We start from the raw sequence: 24,759 nt of genomic DNA, 5'->3' as shown, positions 1-24,759 counted from the left end.
CCCAATAATTTGTTTTTAATTTGTTATATTTAAATTTGGTTATATTATGAAAGCATAACTTATTTCCAATTAAATTTAAAAATACCTAATTGTTTGAAGACCAAAAAAATGCATTAAACAGCTCACTGGAGGCATAATCAAAGTAAGGTCCCAAATCCCAAGAAGATTTGTGATAAAAAGAAGCCATGGACAAATACTTAAGTTACAAGAAGAATGTGTTGGTTCTCTTACTAACATGCAGTGTGGGGAAGAGCCACTCAGGGTTTTACAACTCTCACAAAGTTGAAAATTTTTCCCTCAAAATATCATGAATTCAATCTGGAAAGCATTTTCTCTGAAACAAAGATCACAAAGTCACAATGGGCCATTAGGAATACAATTGTTGATGACAAACAATATGGAAATGTTCACAATGTAGGAAAAAATACAAAAGAATTTCACCAACACCAAGTCACAGACTGAAAATAAAACTGCACGTCCTCAATATTTCATGGAAACAAGGATGGAAAAATAAAGATTTTGTATACTACATTATAAAAACCAGATTTAAAAACACATTCCTAGGGAAAAATTAGCCACAGAAATGGAAACTCTTCAAAAAGACAGGCAAATGTCAAACCCCTATATTCTTGCCTAGAAATACATATACCTGTATTAAAAAACAAAAGCCTTTTGGAGTTGCTGAAAAAAACAATAAACTTGATCTTTAACTGCTTAGATATAAGAGCCTTTGAAATATGTTTTAGTAACTTCAATCATGAGCTGCTATTGGGTACTTGGGAAAGAATCATGAATTCAAGATGATTCCACTGGCCTCTTTTAGTCACGCTTGCACATAAATTCAGTGGCAACTCACTTCAGCTTTCTATGGGCACAGGAAAGGCCAAAGAATTCCACAGTCAAAAAAATTGCATTATGAAGAAAATTAAAGTGAACAGTAAATTAGAATCAGAAAAATAGTGCGTTTTTTCTAACAGGAGGGCTGCATGTACTTTAAAGACAGGACAATATTCAGCAAGAGCATCTAGAAAAACATAAGTAGAAAGTCAGCTTCATAAAATTTTAGGGATGACAGCATTGGCTCACTCCTTGTCTATTTTCAGAGGATGAAATGAGGTCTATAGTCACAAGGTCAAAGTAGCCTGTGGCATAACTCAAACAGACACCCTAATAGCAGGTATAATACAGTAGGATGAAGACACTCACAGACACCCTACAGTGGGGAAAATTTCCAAGGAGGTGGTGAGCAATGAGGGTACTTTTCCAGGTGGGGCTCCCGGGCAGGTACAGAGTGGGTTCCTGCTAACTACAGAAATGAAGAAAAAATCTGGGGTGTGGGTAAGCGTACAAAAGATAGCAGTGTTAATGGAATGGTGAACCTGGGTCTGCTATGCCCAGGAGAAAGAACAAAAAAAAAAAAAAAAAACTTGATAAGCTATGTATTTACTATCATTCTCCAAAAGGAAACATAGTAATGTATCAAGAAATACATAATGAATGCCTTCTCAGATCTGCAGAGGAGCACCAAGCAGCATAAAGGACCATGTCCCCACAAGAGGCTTTTGCAGAAGATCCATAAATGGTCTTCCTATCAACATTCCTGAAATTGGTCCGTACTAATCATTGAAGGTATTATATATATATATTTTTTAAGATTTTGGGCGCCTGGGTGGCTCAGTGGGTTAAGCCGCTGCCTTCGGCTCAGGTCATGATCTCAGGGTCCTGGGATCGAGTCCCGCATCGGGCTCTCTGCTCAGCAGGGAGCCTGCTTCCCTCTCTCTCCCTCTGCCCGCCTCTCTGTCTACTTGTGATTTCTCTCTGTCAAATAAATAAATAAAATCTTTAAAAAAAAAAAAAAAAGATTTTATTTACTTGACAGAGAGAGATGGCAAGCAGGCAGAGAGGCAGGCAGAGAGAGAGGAGGAAGCAGGCTCCCTGCTGAGCAGAGAGCCTGATGCGGGGCTTGATCCCAGAACCCTGAGAGATCACGACCTGAGCCGAAGGCAGCGGCTTAACCCACTGAGCCACCCAGGCACCCCTTGAAGGTATTATATTAAGCCCCTATAGTTCGAAGGTTGTTCTAACGGGTAAAAAGCATCCCAGTTTCATTGTTTCTCTTTCTCATTTTTTTTAAACTGAGGTGTAATTTACATAGAGCAAAATGTACAAGTTTTAAGTGTATGATTTGATGAATTTTGATAAATGGAAACATCAGTGTACCCACAATCCATTAAAAATAGAACACATCCATCACTGTCACTCCAGGCAGGTTCTTCAGGCCTCCTCACCCCCGTTCCCCAAAACACTTACCACTATAGCAGAGTTTTGCTCTTAGAACCTTGTAGAAATGAAATCATGACAGTGTGCGGTCTTTCGTCTCCAGCTGTTCATATTCAACATGATGACAGAGAATCCACCCAGGCTGTGCATGTCTTAGTAGTTCCCTCCTTTTTACAGCTGAGCACTTTTACAGCTGAGCACTATCCCATTGTATGAACAGACCATGGTTTGTTTATCCATTTATCTCCTGATGATCATTTGGGTTCTTTCTAGATTTGGGCTATAATAAATTAAGCCACTACGAGTATTTTGGTCCATGATGTTCTAACTCAAACACAGAGTCCTGAAATGACATATACAATTCCTTAGACAAATGGTTTTAAAAAAAGAAATGGGCAACAGTATCTGTTTATGAAACAGGATCTTATGCCATATACAATGACGCTGGGCTTACAGATGCTATGGCAGTGACCTGCAGTGCACCTGCTTTGACTTTCCCCCACACCCCTTAAGAATACAGTCTTCTCTTCCTCAAGCATCAGTTTTGTCAACAAAAATTTGACAGCTGTTCAATAGTGCTCACTGGGCAATTAAAGTCTCCAAGGGCTTGGAGCACAGGGATGACTTTTTTAAGTTACAGTTTTTTGTTTTTGTTTTTGCTTTTTTTTTCTAGTGCACTTATGTATAATGCAATAAAAATGTAATATTTTGAAATATACAAAATATGACATATAAATGAATGTTATGAAGTTTCATTATCAAATGAACCCCTGCAAACGGGTCCCCAAATTAGGAACCAGAAGTCTACCCTACATCTTTGTTTTCTGGGACTTCTTTGGAAAGACAGTTGCCCCTCAGGTATGTAGAGATGATCTCTAGCCTTTAATTTAGAGGATATAGAAGCACAACCAAGGAGAAAGAGCTAGACCCTTTCTGAGAATGGGCAAGGGTTTAACCTCTTGGGATGGAATAATAGTGCTCCTTCATGATACAGACGAGACTGGAGTCCATAAGTGATATGTGTTTGGGATCTAAATTCATAAAAGATTTTGGATAATGTCTGCAAATGACCTTATATTAGGGTCATTATATTTATGTATGTGTTTTAAAAACATGGAGTATTAACTTTTAAAATATAAACACTAAGTGCCACAGTATTTTCAAACCTTTTTAACATGTGTTAACTTTTAATACAGTAGGAATCTCAAAAATTGCAATGTTTAAGAACTTTCTCAACTTTTTAGAAATCCTATGTGTCAGGTTCAAGGAGTAAACATGGCCATTAGTGCAGGCTATTCTCACAGATCCATTCCAGAATCTAAAATGCATACTTATTTTTCTAAACATTACATGATGGGGAAAGGAAAATTTTCCAATTCTGTATTTTCTCAAGAGTAACATACTTTCGTAGTAGTTATGTATCTGTTAGTTCATTCACTAAAAAGTTCACTTTTCCAGAAAATGCACTAGAAGTTCTTAAAAAATAATTTAAATTGTACTTTTGTAATAGTCCTTCTTTACATTAACATGCTATTCCTTTCTCTTTTAATTAAATTATGCTCATTTTTACATATCAGACTTCAGAAATTTTAAAACTACTAATTCATAATAGTCAACCATAAACAATTTCCACTCTTCATTTTCTCAGACTCACTTTCCACTGATTTTTCTCCAATTTCCTGAGATAGCTTGAATACCTTATATAATTTCATGCTGTATATTTTCATTACATCTATCTGATTTCAAAGTATTCATAACTACTTACACTTCACCACACTACTGTCCGAATATATTAACTGCCCCTTCCCTTTCATTTTCTGGCCTGATGTTTTTATTTAGTCCACCAAACTTATATAATGTCTATTGGATTTCTCAGACATTTATTACTTTCTTAGATTGGCGTATCCATTGTAGGCATTAAACATCCTGTCTATCCAATTCTCTACTCTCTTTAAAAACAGTTATTGATAGAGAATGATCATGAGGGTTTATCCAATCTGTACAAGTCATTAGGAACTGCATCTGGAAAACAGATTTTCATTTAACCCCAAAGAAGTGTTTACTCACAAGAGATGAGTTTCATGAAGCAGGAGGTAGCTGAAGGGCACAAGCCTGGCTTCTGACTGCCCTGGTTTAAATCTTACCTCGCAGGTGTATAAGCTGGAAAGATTTACACTTGACTAGCTGAGTAACCTTGAACAAGTTCTGTACTTCTCTGTCTCAGCGTTTTTGGTAAAATAGAGATCACGCAGGTGCCTACTGCAGAGAGTAGTCATAAGGAATTAATGGACATAACACACTTAGCAGGGTGCCTGGAACAGGGCAAGCATGTAATACGGCTAGTTATGTTATTATCATTATTTCTATTGAGCTTCGGCATGAACTCCTGCTAATGGCTAGCAAATATTATTCTCTGAAATCTTTTAAAGCATCAGAGCTTCTCATATGACTGGGCTATTTCAGGACTAGTCAAGAGGCAAGGGGAAAACTGCCCCAGTGCCTTCCCGTTCTGAGATTTCATGAGAGGTGAGGGAGGTTGTCTGCCCATGTCTTACTAGAATCTTCCACCAGATGGCACCAGTCACCCCACAGGCCCATCACCGAACATTTCAGAAAGGTTAACAGGTGAATCCAGACTTGTGCTCATGTATGTGTTAAGGACCATTTTCTGTCTTAAGGGTCCAGTGAGAAAACTTCCTGTCCTTCCCCAACTACCTTTCAGTTACAGGAATTAAAAATTATTTCTAGGACAGACTTAGTATATGTCAATCTGGTCATTCAGTGAGTCTATTACTAATGTATTTCTCTTTTGTATAAGTAAGTATAATGGGTTGGGGGAAAGCCTCAGAAGGCCTTTTCAGGCCTGAAAAGGCCTTTCAGTTAAAAAATCGATATGCCAGGCACCTGGGTGGCTCAGTGGGTTAAGCCCGGGCCTTCAGCTCAGGTCATGATCCCAGGGTCCTGGGATCAAGTCCCGCATCGGGCTCCCTGCTCAGCAGGGAGCCTGCTTCCCCCCCACCCCAAAAAAAAAATCGATATGCCTTATTCATTTGCTACTAGTTATTTCTGAGCAAAGTGACTCTTTGGGGGGAGGGTATGGAATAAAACAGAATATTTGCAAAGGAATTAAATCTTTCCCAGAACTAAATTAATGGTAGATGTTAGTGATACACATACTTTAAAAAAGGAGAGTGAAGCAGACGGAAATTAACTCTGCCTTTCCACCATACCAATACCTAACCCCAAACTAAACATGCCATTTATAAAGTGGAAAGAATCTCATTACCCTACACATCTGAAAACTCCCTTTCAGTGAGGAGGTTAATTACATCCCATAATAAAATGTCATGTGAGTAAAAGCATCCATTTGCCAAGCCTACAGCTCTAGTTCTCAGAAGAACCACACAGATACATTTTTAAAAGAGGGTAGGGGCCATTTATTCACACTTGGGGTTCAAGGTTTTCCAGAAAGTCCCACTAAAGCCACTACTGAGTTGATCTCTCATACCCTAGATTCATCTGGGCAGGGGCTGGACCATCACCCAGAATGTTTCCAGTGAGGACACATATGACACCAAGCCCGGGTAGGGGTAGAGATTCAGGAGCACAACAGCTCTCTCCAGAGAAACCACTCTGTCTCTCTACTTCATATTCCTCATCCCTTCCCCAGGCTTCACCTGGCTGGGGTGTTGGAGGCTCACAGGACTGGGTCTCGCTCACCCCTTCTGAATCCTTCCTCTGGGGACCTGCCTCTTCACTGGAGCATCATACATTTATCATACTGGTACCCCATTCAAAGCTGAGTGGGGACAAGTCTGATCCTAACAGCCTGTTATGCACATTCCAACTAATAGGCAATGGGGCGGGGGGAAATAATTCAAAGAAATGAGAGAGAATAATTGTAGGCTTTAAAACATTTTTGTAAATAAAAATTCTTCAGAGCTCTTTCCTCTTTAATATTGACCAACGTTGACTCATTCTAGCATTTGACATTTCTGTGAAATGACATATTGAAGACATTAAAATTCCATATCAAAATTTGAAGAGAGGCCTTCCCATGTTATTATAGTATCAATATCCAAAATAATAACTTTGACTGATCCACTTCCCAAATATGACAACTGAAGGCACAAAGCCAGGGTACAAAGCAAGTGTTTTTAGAAACATAAGGGTGACTTGCTCTTCTGGAACTACTCAGAAAGTAGATCTAGTATGGGAGCTTTGGACTGACCAAAAGAGAAATCCAAACTGCTGTTTCGTGTTTCATAAAAATTGAAGACAAGAATTCTACTACAATGAGCACATCTGCTAAGGTATCAGTAACCTACAGTTCTCATGAGTCACCCTTTTGTTTCCATGCATATGTCTGACAGAACAGACTTATGAATAAAATGTGAAGTCCGAGACTTTGGTCAACTAGTCTGTTCCCCACTAGGAGATTATGCTTGTCATTTTCTCCTTCTGGTGCACTAAGAAAGACAGAGAAAGACAGAATTTCCACTAAGAAATTCTGGCAAGCATTCACTGCCCCTCCATGCCTGTTCTGCTAACACAGAGGCCCCTTTGCTTTCCAGGGTAAGCGGCTGTTTATAGCCCGGATCTCTCATGATATAGACATGGGGACAGCAGGTGCAAGCAGGGAGATGCGTGTGCCGGTAAGTTCAGAAGCCTGCATCTGGGCTGTCAGCAATTCCTCGCTAATCCCTTCCTGCTCGTGGTCTTCTGTTTCCTCCACATATTCTTCTCTTGCTCTGCTTTATCTGGAGGAAGACGTGAGCAGCAAGGTATGACACGGAGCGCTTTCCGCAAGCCAAGTGATCATTCCCAGCCCCCCAAAAAGGAACATCTGAAATATGTCCCTTGGCTTCTGTGACCTATTTTTTTTTCTAGAATTAAGGCGAAAAAAACACCTTGTAGTTTGCATCCATCCCATCTATCTTATTTCCTATAGAAATAAATGTGGTTTACTGAGGAGCCACTACAAATTCTATTGATCTTTGAGAGAAAAAAAGAAAACAAAACACAAGTCCAGTTTAATTTTGATTCAGTAGTTTATAAATTTTGTACTCAGAACTTTATATTCTCTTTTTGTCCACTGACCTTTCCTATGCTACTTTTCTAAGAGGGTTCACATCGTTACGCTTTTAGAAAGCACTGTCCTCCAGATCCAAAGGAAACAGATATGAGTTGTGGAAGGATATGTGCCCAGCAGTTTGTTCCACATGGCAGAGGATTTATAAAAATTCATCCCAACTCACTCAGCTGGTATCCCTTGGTGACCAGTAATGGCTTGAGCAGCAGCTGTCTGGGCAAGGAGCACCTTCTGTGGTCACAGAACGGGGCAGGAGTCAAACCACTACTTTGCCTCTAAAGAACTAATTGTTCCAAAGGACCAATTACGTGCAGAGGTACCCTTTGCTTCCATTAATACCTCCTGGGTCTAGAATAAAGGCTGCTGTATTCCTCTAGCTTACAAAAGGTCCATGTAGTCTCACCAACATGAGGTCCCACAAGGGATTTAGACATGATCCAGAAGCTTTTCAGGTACCTTTACCCTGGAGGGACTCTGTCTGGCTCTACATTCAGCAGAAAAATGCAGTCGCACTTTGTCACTCAGGAAAAGGTGATTTCAATTACAAAAGAAAAATCTTTGTACCCTAATATGTTGGTAAAATACTGATTTCAAGTTTTTATGGCCCATTACCCAGTGATGTCAGTATCCCAGAACTTCCAGATCACATCTTAGGAGTTTTATAATGCTATGCCTACCCATTCTAACCTCTTCTGCATCTTTCCTATCACCTACAGTTTCACAAGGTTAGGAGAAGACAAGTGTGAACCCCTTTGGGTCTGACAGTTCTCTGGGACACCACATGAAAACAAATTTCAGCACTTGTTTAGGCTTTGTAGAGTGTGGGATGAGACTCACTGATACAGGCTCAGCATTATAACGTTCTGACAATTACCATGCACTTGTTCCAGAACTGAACCTCCTTGGGGACCCATGGCCTAGCCTGCCTGAAGAAGAATTTGTCCAGCTGCAAGGAGTGGCAACATATGCCCTCCAAGGTTTGCTCTGAGCCTTTTGACAGAGCAAGGAACAACATGGACCCCGCCCCTTACTCACACAGACAACTGTGACATCAGGATGACTCAGCCACACATGGTATGCCCAAAACCAATCTTCCTGCTAATGCCAAAGAGTCTTTATGCATGCACACACCCAGCACTGGCCATTTGGAATTTGGCTATTCTCCCTTCTAAAGCCATCTGTCCAAATAAAGAGAGAGTGTGTAGTCTTGTTTGTGGCACTGATAAAGCTGCCACAGCAACCCAAGGCCCAAGCTGCACCTGTTCCCTACTGCCCAGCAGAGCACAGAGCATTGGCACAGGGCAGCACCGGAGACTGGGGCAGGGAATGACGAGGTAAGCCGTAAAGAACAAAGAGACTCTAGAATAGCAGGCACATAGAATAAGACCACTTCATTTTGAATATGTAAAATCTAGCCAAAGAAAGCAATATAAATTTAATTCAGTTTAACTCAGTAGATATGCATGATTCCATATTAAAAATGGCATATAAAAAATATGGCTGGCCGAAAAACCTAGTGTTTGTTACATATCTGCCAAGTGTTCATATAGCACATGTAAGTTTCCACCTTTGACTTTGAAAGGCTAAATTGTCTATTAACATTACCTGAAAAAATGTTCATCATCACTAGCCATCAGGGAGATTCAAATTAAAACCACAATGAGATACCAACTTATATCAGTTAGAATGCACAAAATTAGCAAGACAGGAAACAACGTGTGTTGGAGAGGATGTGGAGAAAGGGGAACCCTCTTACACTGTTGGTGGGAATGCAAGTTGGTGCAGCCAAATTGGAGAACAGTGTGGAGATTTCTTAAGAAATTAAAAATAGAGCTTCCCTATGACCCCGCATATTGCACTACTGGGTATTTAACCCAAAGATACAGATGTAGTGAAAAGAAGGGCCATGTGTACCCCAATGTTCATAGCAGCAATGGCCACAGTCACCAAACTGTGGAAAGAACCAAGATGCCCTTCAACGGACGAATGGATAAGGAAGATGTGGTCTATATACACTATAGAGTATTATGTCTCCATCAAAAAAGATGAATACCCAACTTTTGTAGCAACATGGACGGGATTGGAAGAGATTATGCTGAATGAAATAAGTCAAGCAGAGTCAATGATCATATGGTTTCACTTATTTGTGGAGCATAACAAATAGCATGGAGGACATGGGGAGTTAGAGAGGAGAAGGGAGTTGAGGGAAATTGGAAGGGGAAATGAACCATGAGAGACTATGGACTCTGAAAAAAAATCTGAGGGTGTTGAAGGGGCAGGGGGTGGGAGGTTGGGGGAACCAGGTGGTGGGTATTATGGAGGGCACGTATTGCATGGAGCACTGGTTGTGGTGCATAAACAATGAATTATGTTACACTGAAAAGAAACTAAATTTTAAAAAGTTACTTGAGAATGTTAAAAATAAACAATGAAAATATTTTAAAAATTTTTCTACCAAGAAATATGGAGGCTCATGGATGACTTATTGGCCCCATAACTGTGTTTCACAGTGGAAATTGACACTAGACTGCAAACTTCAGTTATTCCTGAGAACATCACGTTTTTCTGCCCAAGATAATTTTGTCTCATCTAACAGAATCTGTCTCTGTGTTCTGCGGAAACAAATGGTCCTACACAAACAATAAAGAATTCCGCCATGAAGGAAGTTAAAAGTCAAGTTTGAAAGGAATTATTCAGTTTGGTTGTTTGCAGAATGGGTCCCAGAATACCATGGGCACCTCTCAGTTCCCAGCGTACTCCATAAGAAGATCTGAGGAAGGGGGACCACAGCCCCGTTCCCACACACAGCAAAGATTCCTCACAAAAAGAAAACACACTGGTCAATGGCATATGAACACATACCAAATGCTTTTCCTTCCTACAGAGTTTTCAGCCAAACGAAATTCTTTGGATATACTACCTTCTTGCACAATTTAAAAATGACCAACACTTTTTTTTTCCAAAAGCACTAAACACACACACAGACATACAATTCTTTGATCAAATTAAACCAAGGATCAGAGCATTCCTGAGTTTAAAACAACATGCTTCCATAATGTGTACTAAACTCATGCTTTTACAATTGATCCTTGAATATGTTGGGGTTAGGAGCACCAACCCTTGTGCAGTTGAAAAACTGCCCATACAGCAATGTCCATAATAGTCAAACCACAGAAAGAGTCAAGATGCCCTTCAACAGATGAATGGATAAAGAAGATATGGTCCATATACACAATGGACTATTACTCAGCCATCAGAAAGGATGAATACCCAACTTTTGTATCAGCATGGACAGAACTGGAGGAAACTATACTAAGTGAAATAAGTCAAGCAGAGAAAGTCAATTATCATATAGTTTCACTCTTTTGTGGAACATAAGGAATAGCATGGAGGACATTAGGAGAAAGAAGGGAAAAATGAAGGGGGGAATCAGCAGGGGATACTATGGACTCCAGGAAACAAACTGAGGGTTTTAGAGGGGAAAGGGGTAGGGGAAAGCGTGAGCCTAGTGATGGGTACTAAGGAGGACATGTATTGCATGGAGCACTGGGTGTTACATGCAAACAATGAATCATGGAACACTACATCAAAAACTCATGATAATACTGTACAGTGATTAACATAACATAATTTAAAAAAGAAAAGAAAATTTCAACTTCCTCAAATCTTAACTGCAGTTAAAAATTTGCCTATAACTTTTTTTTTTGCCTATAACTTTTGGCACCACGGAAACTTAACTGTAGTTAAAAATCTGCCTGTAACTTTTGACTTCCCTAAGATTTCATGACTAATAGCCTACTGTTGACCAGAGAAGTCTTACTGATAACATAATCAACTAACACATACTTTATGTACGTATTATATACTGTATTCTTATAATAAATTAAGCTAAGAAAAGAAACATAAGAAAAATATAAAGAAAAAAGATGTACAGGACTGTACTATAAATTTACTGGACTGGACTGTAAAAACATAAGAAAAAAAAACAGATTTACAGGACTTGTAATTTACAGATTTACAAGACTGTACTATATAGTACAGTCTTGTAAATCTGTTTTTGTATATGTATACACATACACACACACACACACACACACATATAAAATCCATGTATAAGTGGACCCACAGTTTCAAACCCAGACTGTTCAAGGGTCAACTATACATACTTCCTTTATTGGAAAAGATTTTAAAAGAAATGTAAGAAGTGAGAAGAAACAAATATTTACACATTCTAGCAGACAGCTGTTATTTCTGGGAAGATCATGGAAAAATATGCATCTTCACAAGACCTTGGAACGAACCAAAGTTAGAAAGTGGTTTGGAGAAGGAAAAAATATTTGGCTCAGAAAATGCTCAGTTTTATGGCTTATGAGGGATTTGGTCTTAGGGAATTATGAATTAAAGAAGAGAGATTATAAATTGAGATTGAAGCCTGACACAAAAGGCGACACATTGTGTGAATCCATTGATAATGAAGTTTCCAGAATAGGCTGACCCACAGACATAGAAAGTAGATGAGTGTTAACTCAGGGTCAGGGGAGGGAGGGAGGGGAGACAATATGAGGTCTCTTTGTGAGGTGATAAAAATATTCTGGAATTAGTGGTGCCTGGGTGGCTCAGCCAGTTGGGTGGCTGCCTTCAGATCAGGTCATGATCCAGAGTCCTGGGATCGAGCTGTGCATGGGGATCCCTGTTCAGTGGGGAGACTGCTTCTCCCTCTCTCTCTCTGTCTGCTGCTCACTCTGTTTGTGCTTTCTGTCTCAAATAAATAAAATCTTTAAAAAAATTATTCTGGAATCAGAGAGTGGTAATATTTGTACAAATCTGGAAATGTATTGAAAAACACTGCATTATATACTTTAAAATGGTGAATTTTGTAGGTAAATCAGGCCCTTGAAAGCAAGGTCCATGAAAAACCAGTGAGGAAAGGAATTGAATAAAAGACTAAATAATGACAGAAGAGGTTAAACAGGACACTTATAAAACCAAAACCCAGAAGGTGGGTTTTGGTTTTGGTGGGTTGTTTCTTTTTCTTTTTTTTCTTTTTTGAATTCTTTGAACAGAGGATCCATATCTGATTATTCTTTCTAGTCCCTCCACAGAATTAAGCACAATGTTATGTAATAAGTGTGCTTGAACTATTGATTGGTCATCGATTAAATGGTGATGGACATCAGGATCTGTCTCTGCAATGATTTAGAGATGACAATGTTATCCATTCTGTTTCTTTACTATCACTACCATTTCATACAGAAACTCTGTGTCCCGATTTGGTGTTACAATATAGCCTAGCCACGTACGATTTGGTTTTGGTCATAGTGATGTTTGTCTCATTTACTAGAACTCTTATTTTACAAATCATCTAGGCTTATATGTTTTCAGATTAACGTTCTTGTTTTTATTTCCCAATTAAATGAAAAACACTTGATATTTGCAAGAAACATCTAGTCAATTATTTTCCTATCTATACTAAGATCTCTGTAACGGGCATTAAAAAGACTAGTTGGAAAGCTGACTAAAAAAAATGCAGGTTTTGCCAAGGAAAGAATGTCTTTCTATAACACACATGAACCACAATTAAGAAAAGTGAGTGGTGACACCGTAGAAAGAGATGTTTTCTGCCTGTGATAAATAAATCGTGCCGGTTTGTGATGTCTTCATGCAGCTTTCTCTTTAAGAGTACGCGGAAGACTTCACCCATATCCTGATGTTACAGAGAGACATGCTCTGGACCCATTTGACAGATAGAAAATAAACAGGTTAAGCGAGGCTAAAGAACAGAGCTTTTCCTTCTAGTGGCTTCTGTATACCATGTGGATACAGTAAGCAAATGCTGTGAAGAACATGGAAAACACAAGTCTCTAGAGAAGGGACTGCAAGTTGTGGGCACTCCAGCAAAACTATGTACGAGTATCATTGTATTATTACTATAGAGGTCTGAAACCTGAAACTAGAAAAGGAAAATACGAGGATATCCAGAAAAGCCATGGCTGGAAACCACCCCCTTTGCCTCGCACATACCTGCGGCAAGGTAACCACCTCCACCGGCTTTATAGAGAACGTGGCTTGCAAAGGGAGCTGCACAGATGATCAGAAAGCTTGCAGTCACCACGGTGACGACTCCCAGAAGCATCAGGACTGCCCAGAAACCACGGTAAACTGGAAACCCCAGAGGGGAAAGGAGAAAAGAAAACCGCATTTAGATTGTGAACCCCACTTGGACTGTACCACGCAGTCAGTTTCTTTCCTCTTTATTGTTCTGATTTCGGTACCAGCAGGGTGAGGCGGAATCCCAAGCCACGACGATCCAAAGGAAATCTTACTAGAGAACTTTGTACTCAGTGATGTCAACCTTTTACTAACTCGTGTTTGGTATTTGCACCACACATGCTCAGTACACTGTCGGAGCTCATTTTCCTGACCTTGTTTTCCACTTTAGAAGGGGGAATGTCCTAAAGTTCTGGAACAAGCTCCCTTAAGTAAATACCTAGTGTTAGGGTGTTTCATACCAAACGTACAAAGACGTGAAAAGTCATTCACATTTACAGACCTCATTTCTTACTACCACCGTCACCCCTAGAAGCTAATAATCACCCCCAATCCCTTAACAAAAAAGTACACTTCTCTTTAGATGGTGACTCAACTGGAAAATAGTCTTCAGTAAGAAAAATGGCAAACAAAACCAAAACTAAAAGTTTGTACAGACTGAGATTTTAAATCAAATATATTTAAGGCATACTACTTTCTAGCAACATTTTTCTTAGAAAGGCTCAAAATGAAAAGAGTAGTCTCTTATACATGGACCAGCAAAGCTGGATTAATGGATGCAGCTGGTGATAAATGGATTGTGGGTTTGGTGATACATAGTAATCAAATAAAGAGGAATTCTAATGATCATTTTTGAGTGGGATAATTACTGATCTATTAAACAAATTCATCATTTCCCAAGGCCTAAAACACTAACATAAGTTCTTTTTGGTATAAATGAGGGAAAGCTCCATAAAACACATTAGTCAAATTACATTTTTTAATGAAAACATAGGACTTTGTATAAGAAAGCGAAATAAATGATTTTCTTCCACAGGCCCACCTGGTAAAGGGAAATCTGTGCCCATCAGCTAGAATCTTAAGAGTAAAGAGTATAGGAAGATGGAAATTTTGGGGAGAAGTCCCTGCATTTAAATTGGAAACAAAAGCTGAAAATTGTGTGCGAACACGTGTGAAAAACAGGAGTGAAAGACCGGCTTGTACCCCACATCCCATGCTTTTCACTTGCCAGTGGTTTCCGGGTTTGGGGTGCTAGGAATATTCTTTGGCTGCATTCAGGCTCTGCAGGGTGCCAAGCAAAGGAGAAGTACTGAACATCTTTGAGCGTGGGAAGAGTGGTAGACAGTGAGCCAAACACGTTCAGTCCGGGTCATACCAGAATTTACTGGAGAATTGGCAAGCTTCACTTTTTATATTTTCATTCACATACACACACAAAGATTTCCTTCACATTGGTGAGCCTCACGTTTTATGCTTCTATTACCTTCAATTACTTAATTGTCTATCATGTGGTAGGTTCTGTGGCAAGTATTAGGGGTGAAAACATGATTAAGAGGCAGTCCACAGAATAAGGAGCCTATTCTGTGGCTCCCCTGGCCACAACTTAAATGTGGACACATTTGGCAAACAGCTATCTGAGGAGTCAGGAAAGTAAATAACAAGTGGCTTAAGGATCGAGAAGTCAAAACTTAAGAAAAGATAAAATTGGCTACAAGGAGTTTTCTGAGTTTATCCTTTTTTTTCTCCTTCTGGATTTGTCCTGAAAGCAAGCCAAATTGGGAACTTTATAAAAGGTGCAAACAGCAAAGGCGCCTGGGTAGCTGAGTGGGTTAAGCCTCTGACTTTGGCTTGGGTCATGGTCTCAGGGTCCCAGGATCCAGCCTTGCATCGGGTTCCCTGCTCAGTGGGGAGCCTGCTTCCACCTCTCTCTCTGCCTTCCTCTCTGCCAACTTGTGATCTCTGTCTGTCAAATAAATAAATAAAATCTTAAAAAAGATGCAAACAGCAAAACAAAAAAACAAAAACAAAAACAATACAGAGTTAAGATCATTCTGGCTAGATCAGCAGGAAAAGCCTCCCTGTAAGCCAGAGTACGGGGAAAGTCTCCGTGTTGAATTTTCTCTTTTTATTCAACCAGTCCTGCCTCGAGACCTCAAAAGTAAATCTGTACTGCTACCCCCAGGGGAGACATGGACACCTAAGATCCCAAATGATGATTCAACCTTTTGGCTACAAGAAGCAGAAAAATGGTGTGCCTGGGAGGTTTAGTGGATTGAGTGACCAACTCCTGGTTTGGGCTCAGATCATATCTCATTGGTCCTGGGATGAAGTCCCATATCCAGCTGCCCCCTGCATTAAGCTCTCTGCTTAGCAGGGAATCTGCTTGAAGATTCTCTTCCCCTACCTCTCCCACCCATCACATTCTCTATTTTTTTCAAATTAAAAAAAAAAAAAAGCAGCAGCAGAAAAAAGGACACCCAGTTTGCCAAGAGCGAAGGAACCACTGCTATGGGTTTTCCTCCTCTTTCACTGCTTTGCACAATGCTACAACTGCATGAAAGGAGGCCATGGCCCAGGAGGCCAGCTCTGAGAAACATCTTTCCAGCGAGAAAAACTGGAAAAGTGGATCCTGGGAGCCTGAGAATATGGAAGAAACCCCACAGATGAGAGAGAACCAGAGAAGAGAATCTCTAATCCTGTGTTTGAACCCACACAAGTGCTGAGCTCACCTTCAAGTTGTACATGTACCAAAAATGTCCAAAGAAGTACAATGAAGACTTTGAGAAGTGAATTACAGCACAACATCACCCAAGAACCAGAGCAAGCCCTGAGGGATATTTATGCCCCAGCAGACCCAAACAGCATCTCAAAGGCTTTGAAAACTTAACCGACCTTGACACGACCACCACAAAAGCAAGGAACATATCATGCAAGTAGATTGCTTGTTCAAACAACAAACAAATATTCTCCAGAGAAGTTTCACAGTGTACAAGGTCTAACGATATAATATTCAAAATGTCCAGGCTGTAATCCAAATACTAACAACCAAATCCGACCAATTCTCAAAGGAGTGAGCGATCAGCAGATGCCAACCCAAAGACGGTTCAAATGTGTTAATTATCACACAGACTTTAAAGCAGCTGCTAGAACCATTTTCTATGAACTAAGGTGACACTCTTGAAATGAAAGAGAGGAATTCTTAAAAGAAACAGAGTCTATAAAAAAAGAACTAAATCGCAGTGAAAAATATAATATCTGAAGCTTAGAATCCATGAAATGAGCTCAGTAGAAGAATGGAGATGAGAAAGAGCAAGTGAACTTGAGGAGTGAGCAGTAGAAATTATGTAGTTTAGGGGCGCCTGAGTGGCTCTGTGGGTTAAAGCCTCTGCCTTTGGCTCAGGTAATGATCTCAGGGTCCTGGGATCAAGTCCCACATTGGGCTCTCTGCTCAGCAGGGATCCTGCTTCCTCCTCTCTCTCTCTCTGCCTGCCTCTCTGCCTCCTTGTGATCTCTCTCTGTCAAATTAATAATTTAAAAAAATAAAAAAAAAGAAATTATCTAGTCTGAACAGAAAGAAAAGAAATTGAAATAAATCACTAGAGTCAGGGGTGTGTGGGTGGCTCAGTCAGTTAAGCATCTGCCTTTGGCTCAGGTCATGATCCCAGGGTCCTGGGATCAAGTCCCACATTGGGCTCTCTGCTCAGGGGGAGTCTGTTCCTCCCTCTGCCTCTCCCCTTGCTCATGCACTCTCTCTCTCATTCTCTATCTCCCAAATATATTAAAACAACAACAACAAAAATTTTTTTAAAAACGGCTAGAGAGTCTCAGTGACTTGAGAGAGAAAATCAAAAGATGTCACATTTGTGCCACTGGAGTCCCTAAGGCAGAGGCAGACCATATTGGTACAGAACGAACATTCACAGAAATAATGCCTGAAAAATCCCCAGATTTGGTGAAAGATAAATTTATAGATACAAGAAACTCAACAAACTCCAAAGAACAAACACTGAAGAAAAAAAAAATAAGCCCAGACACATAACAATAAAATTACTGAAAACCATAGATAAAGAAAAAGTTTTAAAAGTCATCACATGTAGGTAAGGGGGAAGACAGATTGAATACAGGGGACAACAATCCAAGGACCACATTTTCTGATCAGATATGTTGGAGGCCAGGAGAGAGTAGAACAACATCTTTAAGGCAAAAAAAGAAAAGAATTATCAACCTCAAACTCTCCTTCTAATGAAAATATCTTCCAGGGATGAAGATGAAAAAAAGTCATTTCTCAAGGAAGAAGACAGAATTTATCTAAGCAGACCTGTCCTCTAAGGACATAGGAGAAGGAATTTCTTTAGGTTGAAAGAAAGGACACCAGGGTTCACTTGAAACTTGAGGAATAAAGGAAGAAAAACAGCAAAGGTGAGTATCTGCATAAATGTGACCTAGTATTTTTCTCATCTTCATTTCTTTATTCTCGACTGTTGAAATACAAAAATATATTGTCAGCACAATACAGTAAAGACATGAAGGTTTTACAATCAGGGTGACCTCGGTATTTACCACTTAGATGTGATGTGATGTTGGACTAATCACTTAAGCTTCCCGAACATCTATCTCTTTTGTAAAATGCAGATGTTTCCATCCATCCTTTGGAGTTTTGGAAGAATTATTAATAATGTATGTGAAGTGTGTGACATAAAAAATAAGAAATCAATGAATAGCATTTATTTTGTGGTTGCTTTTATTTACACTATTATTTAAATTGCATGAACACTACACAGCAGGTGGTACTGTGTTCAGTAATAGGAAAGTGAATTACTTTCCTCAGAGAGCTTGCATGCTGCTTTTATGTACCATCGACGTTTGGAAATCCCTTTAGATTCCAGCCCACTGTGTAGAAGAGAAGTTGTGTTTGACCTACTGTCTTCCATGGGACGTTTCCTTGTCCACTAACCTCTAAGAAGGCATTGGCCCTTCTATTAGAACATGGGACTCTACTCCTAAATGTCCAAAATACAAACAAATGAGGTCAGACACCTAACACAAAGACAGCTCAAACACGGTGACCTCTGACCCATGTCTTACGACCTATGTTTTGTAAAGATGAATTGGGCTAATCCTTGTGATCCCTGGAGAATGGGAAAACTGGAAATATGAGGTGATCTACTAATCAAGGCTGAAGTTAAAAGGAAGCACTGATCGCTGCTGGGTCTAGAAGAGCCATACACAAGCAAGAGGGCAGGCATTATGAAGCGGACCACAGAGAGGACAGAAGTAGCAGGACACACCTCTCCAGGAGAAAAGCAGCGGGACTAAAGGAGAGAAGCACCTGTGGAGGGAGAGAGGGAAAGAGAGCAAACCAGGGATGTGGATGGATGCTCTTCAGAGCTGCTGCTGCTCCTGACAGGGGCCAGTTCCCGTCCTGTCCTTTGCTCTAACAAAATAGCCTGATCTGATTTTGATTCTGAGTCCTTAGAGAAGGCGGAGCAACAGGTCTGCATTTAAGGCAAGGGGGAACCTCGTGCCTGAGAGTCGTGACCACACAGAAATGGCTTCCAAGAGAGACTCCTTACTGCAGTCACAGGGGGCTTTATTTTTCTCCTTGTGCTTCAGCATTCAAAAGTGCGTAACTTCAAGTTTATTTCAGAATTTTTTGGAACTTCCTGTTCCCTAGCTAATTATATGACCTAGTTTGCATATGTGGCACACGTTGATTCCAGATCTAAAATGTTCACTCGTCACTCAGAATTGTCTTGTGGAATAGTTAGAGTTCTTTCACTGTCTGAAGGAAAACTGAGGCAATCAGAGAATCTTTAACATAAAGTGAAGAAAGTCTATGTGTTTTCGGAGTCAAACATGACACTGGGGTCTTTCCACTAATTGTGTGACTCTCACAGACTATAGTTTTCTAAGACGGAAAACAATATCCTTCACATAAGCTTATAGAAAGAATTGAGAAAATACGAGGAAAGGAGCTACATGCAGTGAGTATTCACATACATTTGCTATTACTGTTATTAATAGTTTTACCCACTTTGTAATAAAATGTCCTTGTCAATGATGTAATTGACACATAAAATATATCTACTAATTTCATGAATCTAGGATGGGGACAAGCTTTCAGTTCTAATATATCTACACCTTCGGAACTTTGGCAGGGAGGATGTTTGTATTTGCTTAGTGGTTTGTATTATTTAGGACCCCTAGATCATGACTGTATCTCAGAGAATACTTCATTCATTTTTTTACTCCTTATAGGAGCTATAAAAACTGAAGTTTTGTCTTTGCAACCTTTGGACTGTGCCAAGTGAAAACAAGTCTAAAAATCCATTTGTACCACTAAGTACAATTCAATTAACTTAAACAATATTGGATTCCTATTAATTCCTACCAGAACATGAAGCAAGATTTACAATGTAAATAGATTTACATGTAATCTATATAATCACAATTCGGATTAATTAAAAGAAAGCATCATCTGAATCTGCAGAAGGCCTGAATTAACTACTCCTTTCAAAGCAATGAAGTTCTGTTGATTCTAAATAAATTGGTGAATTGACCTAACAAAGGGCTCCTTGCTCGGGTGTTGTAATGAGGATGAGTAGTAATTACTCTAACAACAGATGTTGTAGAAATGCTTCTTTTAGAGTATCCAGTTTATTTTCCTAAATAGATTAAGCTTTTACCCTTACAGTATTAACTTTCACTACCAATTTACTTAGTAACTTCATCCTTGTAGATCTAGATTAAAAATCATCAGCCCTGGGGCACCTGGGTGGCTCAGTGGGTTAAAGCCTCTGCCTTCAGCTCAGGTCATGATCCCAAGGTCCTGGGATCGAACCCCACATCGGGCTCTCTGCTCAGCAGGGAGCCTGCTTCCTCCTCTCTCTCTACCTGCCTCTCTGCCTACTTGTGATCTCTGTCTGTCAAATAAATAAGTAAAATCTTTTAAAAAAAAAATCATCAGCCCTGAGTATCCTGAAATGTCCTCTCATATATCATCCTGTGTATGTCCCTTCATATTTTTATACTTTCACTAACATACAGTATTTTTCTGATTTTCATTTGAGGACTATCCTTTTGCTTTTTCATGAAGAAAAGACACATCAAGTCATTAGGATTGTCTAGTTTGTTAAATAAGAGCATATATGGAATGCAAAACTCTGTTCCCAATGTATTTTACTCATAAAAAGTACCTAACATAAAGAATATTAACTGAACTGCAAATTCAAATTTCAGACTGAAACATACACCAAAAAGAGTTCATACCTTGGATATACCTAAAAGATCATATTCCAAAGTGACATAATTAGGAAGTGTAGGGAGATATGTATTAAGCATCCTTCAGGGAAGAAACATAAAAATCACCCCAAACACAGGACAATGAAGGTAATGAATAAAGCAGACTATTAATTGTGTACATCAATATTGTGCATAGGTATGAGTGTGTGTGTATGTGTGTGTGTGTGCACGTACGCACATTTTTGCATGTGTGCAGATTACCGCAGATCTCAGATGGGAAACTAATGGCAGAACTGGCATCTGCTTTGAATTCCATCTCCAAGGTTAGAAGAGTAATCTAGAGTATCTCTTTTTCCACAAAGAATGTAATAAATGTGCCCTAAAACTCATTAATTTTGATGATGCTTAGAAGCACTCTGAAGTTTTAACTCTGGATTATTTTATAAGACGCTCCATTCCCAGCCATTCACACCCATCCCGCTGGATGTAATTCAAGCCAGTGTCTCCCAAGGGATCGCAAAGAGAGACCCTGCCAGGCTTACTTGGTGAATCAGTGTGTGGTTGACAACCATACGCTCCTTAACTTAGCAAACATACTTCCACGGCTGTCTGGGCACCAAAGACCACTAGAGTAAGACATAATCCTTGTCCTCACAAGTTCAGTCTAGGGAGGGAAAAACAAGTCAGTTTAAGACTGGTTGATAGGCGCCCCAGCAAAGGTATGCACAGCACAGCCAGGAGCCGGATGGACAACTGCCCTGAGAAGCCACTATTTCAGGGTTGGAGGGTCATGAGCAACGCCCTACAGTTCTGATTATAGTTGAAATGGCAGAAGGCAGGAGGAAGGCCATTCTAATTGGAGTTTCCCATGCATTGGGAAATAAAACCAACTCTCTGCAGCTGCCTCCCCTGTGGACAAAGGCGCCAAGAAACGAGGGACAGGAAGGTAGTCACAGCCTCATGTGCCACTCAGAAAGTGTTGGTCCTTATCCTACTGGTCCGAGGGAGCCCCGGAAGGTCAGTTATCAGCAATTATAGCCACATTTGTATCTGAATACCACTCCTGCCGCTGTCCAGAGAATAAACTGGTAAGAAAAAGAACAGAACATGGGAAACTGGTGAGGTGGTTATTCCAACTGGGGCCTAAAGCTGGGAAGTCAAGATAGAAATGAAATCAGCTTTAGTGATAAGCTGTTGTTATAGGAGGTGAGAAACCAGCAAGAAATAAAGCCTGTTTTCATGTGTATGCCAGAACAGTTTGTTCTCTTAAGATATTAACAAATCTCCTCTTGATTTTGTAATATTATAATGTATACAACCAACCTTCCGTATGGAGTATAGAGGGAAAAAGTCAACCCAAATGATCACAATTCCAAATTCGTAGTGTTTTGATAAATTATTTTATTGTGTATATAAAAATGTAAATATTGTATTTGCAGTTTAAAGATAAACTTAAGTGTTATTCATTTTTCAAAACTTGCTATCTTGCCTCAGACACCTCACAAAGCTAGTTCATAAAGCTAATCCTATGTTTCGACACATCCTCGAGCACACAGTGTGAAGTGCTATAAAATGTTTTATGAGAAGCCAAAACAAAACACGCCACCCCCCTCCACCATCCTCAGCAGCAAATGAGAACCTCCAGCATATGTTGCCGTAGCTTTAGGCAAGACGCTTCTGTTACACAGGCCAGCAAGCCTGTCCTGCATCTCCATACACTACTTGTCTTGGCAGCGTTGGGCAGGTCTAAAAATACAGTCATGCCTTCACCAAAGCAGAAGGACAGGCTGTACAGCGTGTCCGCGTCTGAGCTCCGCAACTGTGGACGTGCCAAGCCAAGTCACGTGCTCTCCATGGTCCATTGATTTTTTTTTTTTTCCAGAACAAAAAGAACATTGAAAGGCCTGATGGAATTTATTTACCTCCCTACTGCAAACAGAGGCAGCGAAGGAAAAGAAGGATTGTCTTAGGTAGGTGGGGCAGAGAGGCCTCACCTCCTGTGCTGGCTGTGACCTTGGCAAAGTCCCGGCAGCAGGAGAAACATGGGTTTCTTCACATAGTTTCAGAGCTTTCCAGGCTTGAGAGTGCATCCATGGTCACTATCTTGTTTCTCCTCCTAACCATCTCTGGGGGTGGGCGGGGGTCTGCTGGACTTTGCAGTACTAGAAGCAGAAGGGGTGGTGGTCGTGGGTAACAGGGGTACTAGTACAGTGCAGCTTGATTGCAGGAGCAGCCGGTATGCTCAAGGTCACAGGAGCAAGGAGCTAACGGGGATCGGAATGTGTCACCCCAAAATATTTCACTTTGGGTAAGATTATTTTGAGCTGGAAGCCAATGAGAATCAGTGAATGTGGAAAGAAACCTGTGGGGAATCTTCCTTTTCTGACTGAAAGCAGAAACTTTTGAGAAATGGGGACTGCCACAAGTCCACTCTTCCCGGGGGAGCCTGATGGCCACAAAGCAGACAGCAAGTCAGCATCACGGGGGGGTCTGGGAACACATCTACCCAAGTACTCTTATTGCCCCCTACTCCCCCTACATATTTCCTAGTCACTTTCTCAGTTTGCCGCCACAAGCCCAAAACCCTTTCTCCTCTGTCTTGTCACATCACCACATCCATGGTCCTTTGTTAAAAAGGCATATAAGCTCCAGGCCTATCTGCTCCTTTGGCTCTTCATTTTCCTATGAAGGTCTCCGTATACATTCATACCAATAAACCTTTTCTCATCTTCCTCTCTTTCTATAGTCTAATTTGCAGGGTTACAGTCACTGAACCTAAGGGGGTAGAATAAAGTGTTTTCCTTCCGTACAGAGGTATTGTGTACAAAGACACTGAGATCCTAATACAGGGGGCCAGATTAACCTCCAGCTCTGAGGTCGTCCTCAGACCCCTGCTGCCTCAGAGAGCCTAGGCGGGCAGCCTGCGTCCCTGCCTGAGCAGCAGAGCCGCCTGGAGGATTTTAATGTCATACCCACGCCAGGATTCCATCCCAGTCTATTTAGGAGAGAATCTCTCAGGGTAGTCACACAGGATTGTATTTTTTTAAGCCCCCTGGGAGGAAGGAATGTGCAGCCAGGTTGGGGACCACAGGACTCTCAGGTGTCTCAGGAGCTGCCAACTTGACTGCACAGGTGCTGTGTGCCAGTGGCCAAGCCTTTCCACGGTTTCATCCCTACTCTGTAGTTTACCCATAAGGCCGGAGAGGCTAAAGACAGTTCCAAAAATTAAACAGCCAGTAAATGACGAGGTCAAGATTGGAACACAGGGCTGTCTGAGTTCAGCCTCAGATACCATTAGTTTCTGTGTTCATTGTGGCTGTGTGTGTGTGTGTGTGTTTCTTAAATAAACTGCCACGGCTGCATCACAGTCTTCCAGGCTCAAGTCCCTCCCAGTCTGGCTCCTCTTACCTGATCCTCCAGAAATGCTGAAATTTTACCGAAGTTTCCTGGTGGGAAATGCTGTTATGCTTCTAGGATTTTGCAGTACTCTTTCCCCTCACTAGAATGAATCAGGCTTCCTACATGTACTTGAGATCTAGTCAAACTCCTTCCCTCCTTGAAGGGACATCATGGAGTTACCTCCTCATCTCCACCAAAAGGCAGGAGAGCGTAGAACCACGAGGAGTATAGCTAGACTCAAGAGATGCAATAACCCATCCCAGCTGTGTGACCTTGAGCAAGTTACTTAGCCTCTCTGTGCCTTCATTTCCTTCCCCAGCATGTGATAATAATGATACCTATCTTACGGTATTATAAGAGGACTCAAAGAATTAACACAGGGAAACAATGAGCAGAGTGCCTGGCCTGATCCTCAGTCTGTGTTCCTGACACATGCCAGTCTCGAGATTCAGTGCACTCTGGCCTGTCCTGCTCCCTTTACATAACCACCTCCACTTCTTGACTGTGAGTTCCTTCGGGACAAAGACTCCGTCTTGCTCATCATTCTAACCCTAGGGGAAACTTCATGCCTGAGTGTAATAGATGGTCAATAAAAATAGGAATGAGAGAATTGTCAGTAATTTATCACCCAGCACCCACTGAAATCTCAAGTTGTACAGCCCAGGCTGGTGGAATATTTGGCCATGGGACAGAATGAA

At 40.6% G+C, this 24,759-nt stretch overlaps 1 protein-coding gene across 1 annotated transcript in view; it reads right to left on the bottom strand.

Annotated features, from left to right (window-relative positions):
* Window positions 1-24,759, bottom strand: part of TMEM182 (transmembrane protein 182) — a 58,519-nt gene that overhangs the window by 5,533 nt on the left and 28,227 nt on the right. The window contains exon 4 of the mRNA XM_044262426.1: window positions 13,394-13,531. Within this exon, the coding sequence (XP_044118361.1) occupies window positions 13,394-13,531 (138 nt within the window). The remainder of the gene's footprint in view (window positions 1-13,393; window positions 13,532-24,759) is intronic.

The sequence above is a fragment of the Neovison vison genome, chromosome 8 (assembly GCF_020171115.1).
Source record: "Neovison vison isolate M4711 chromosome 8, ASM_NN_V1, whole genome shotgun sequence".
NCBI lineage: Eukaryota > Metazoa > Chordata > Mammalia > Carnivora > Mustelidae > Neogale > Neogale vison.
Note: the sequence above shows the minus strand (reverse complement) of the source record. Positions and strands in the feature narration are given on the sequence as shown.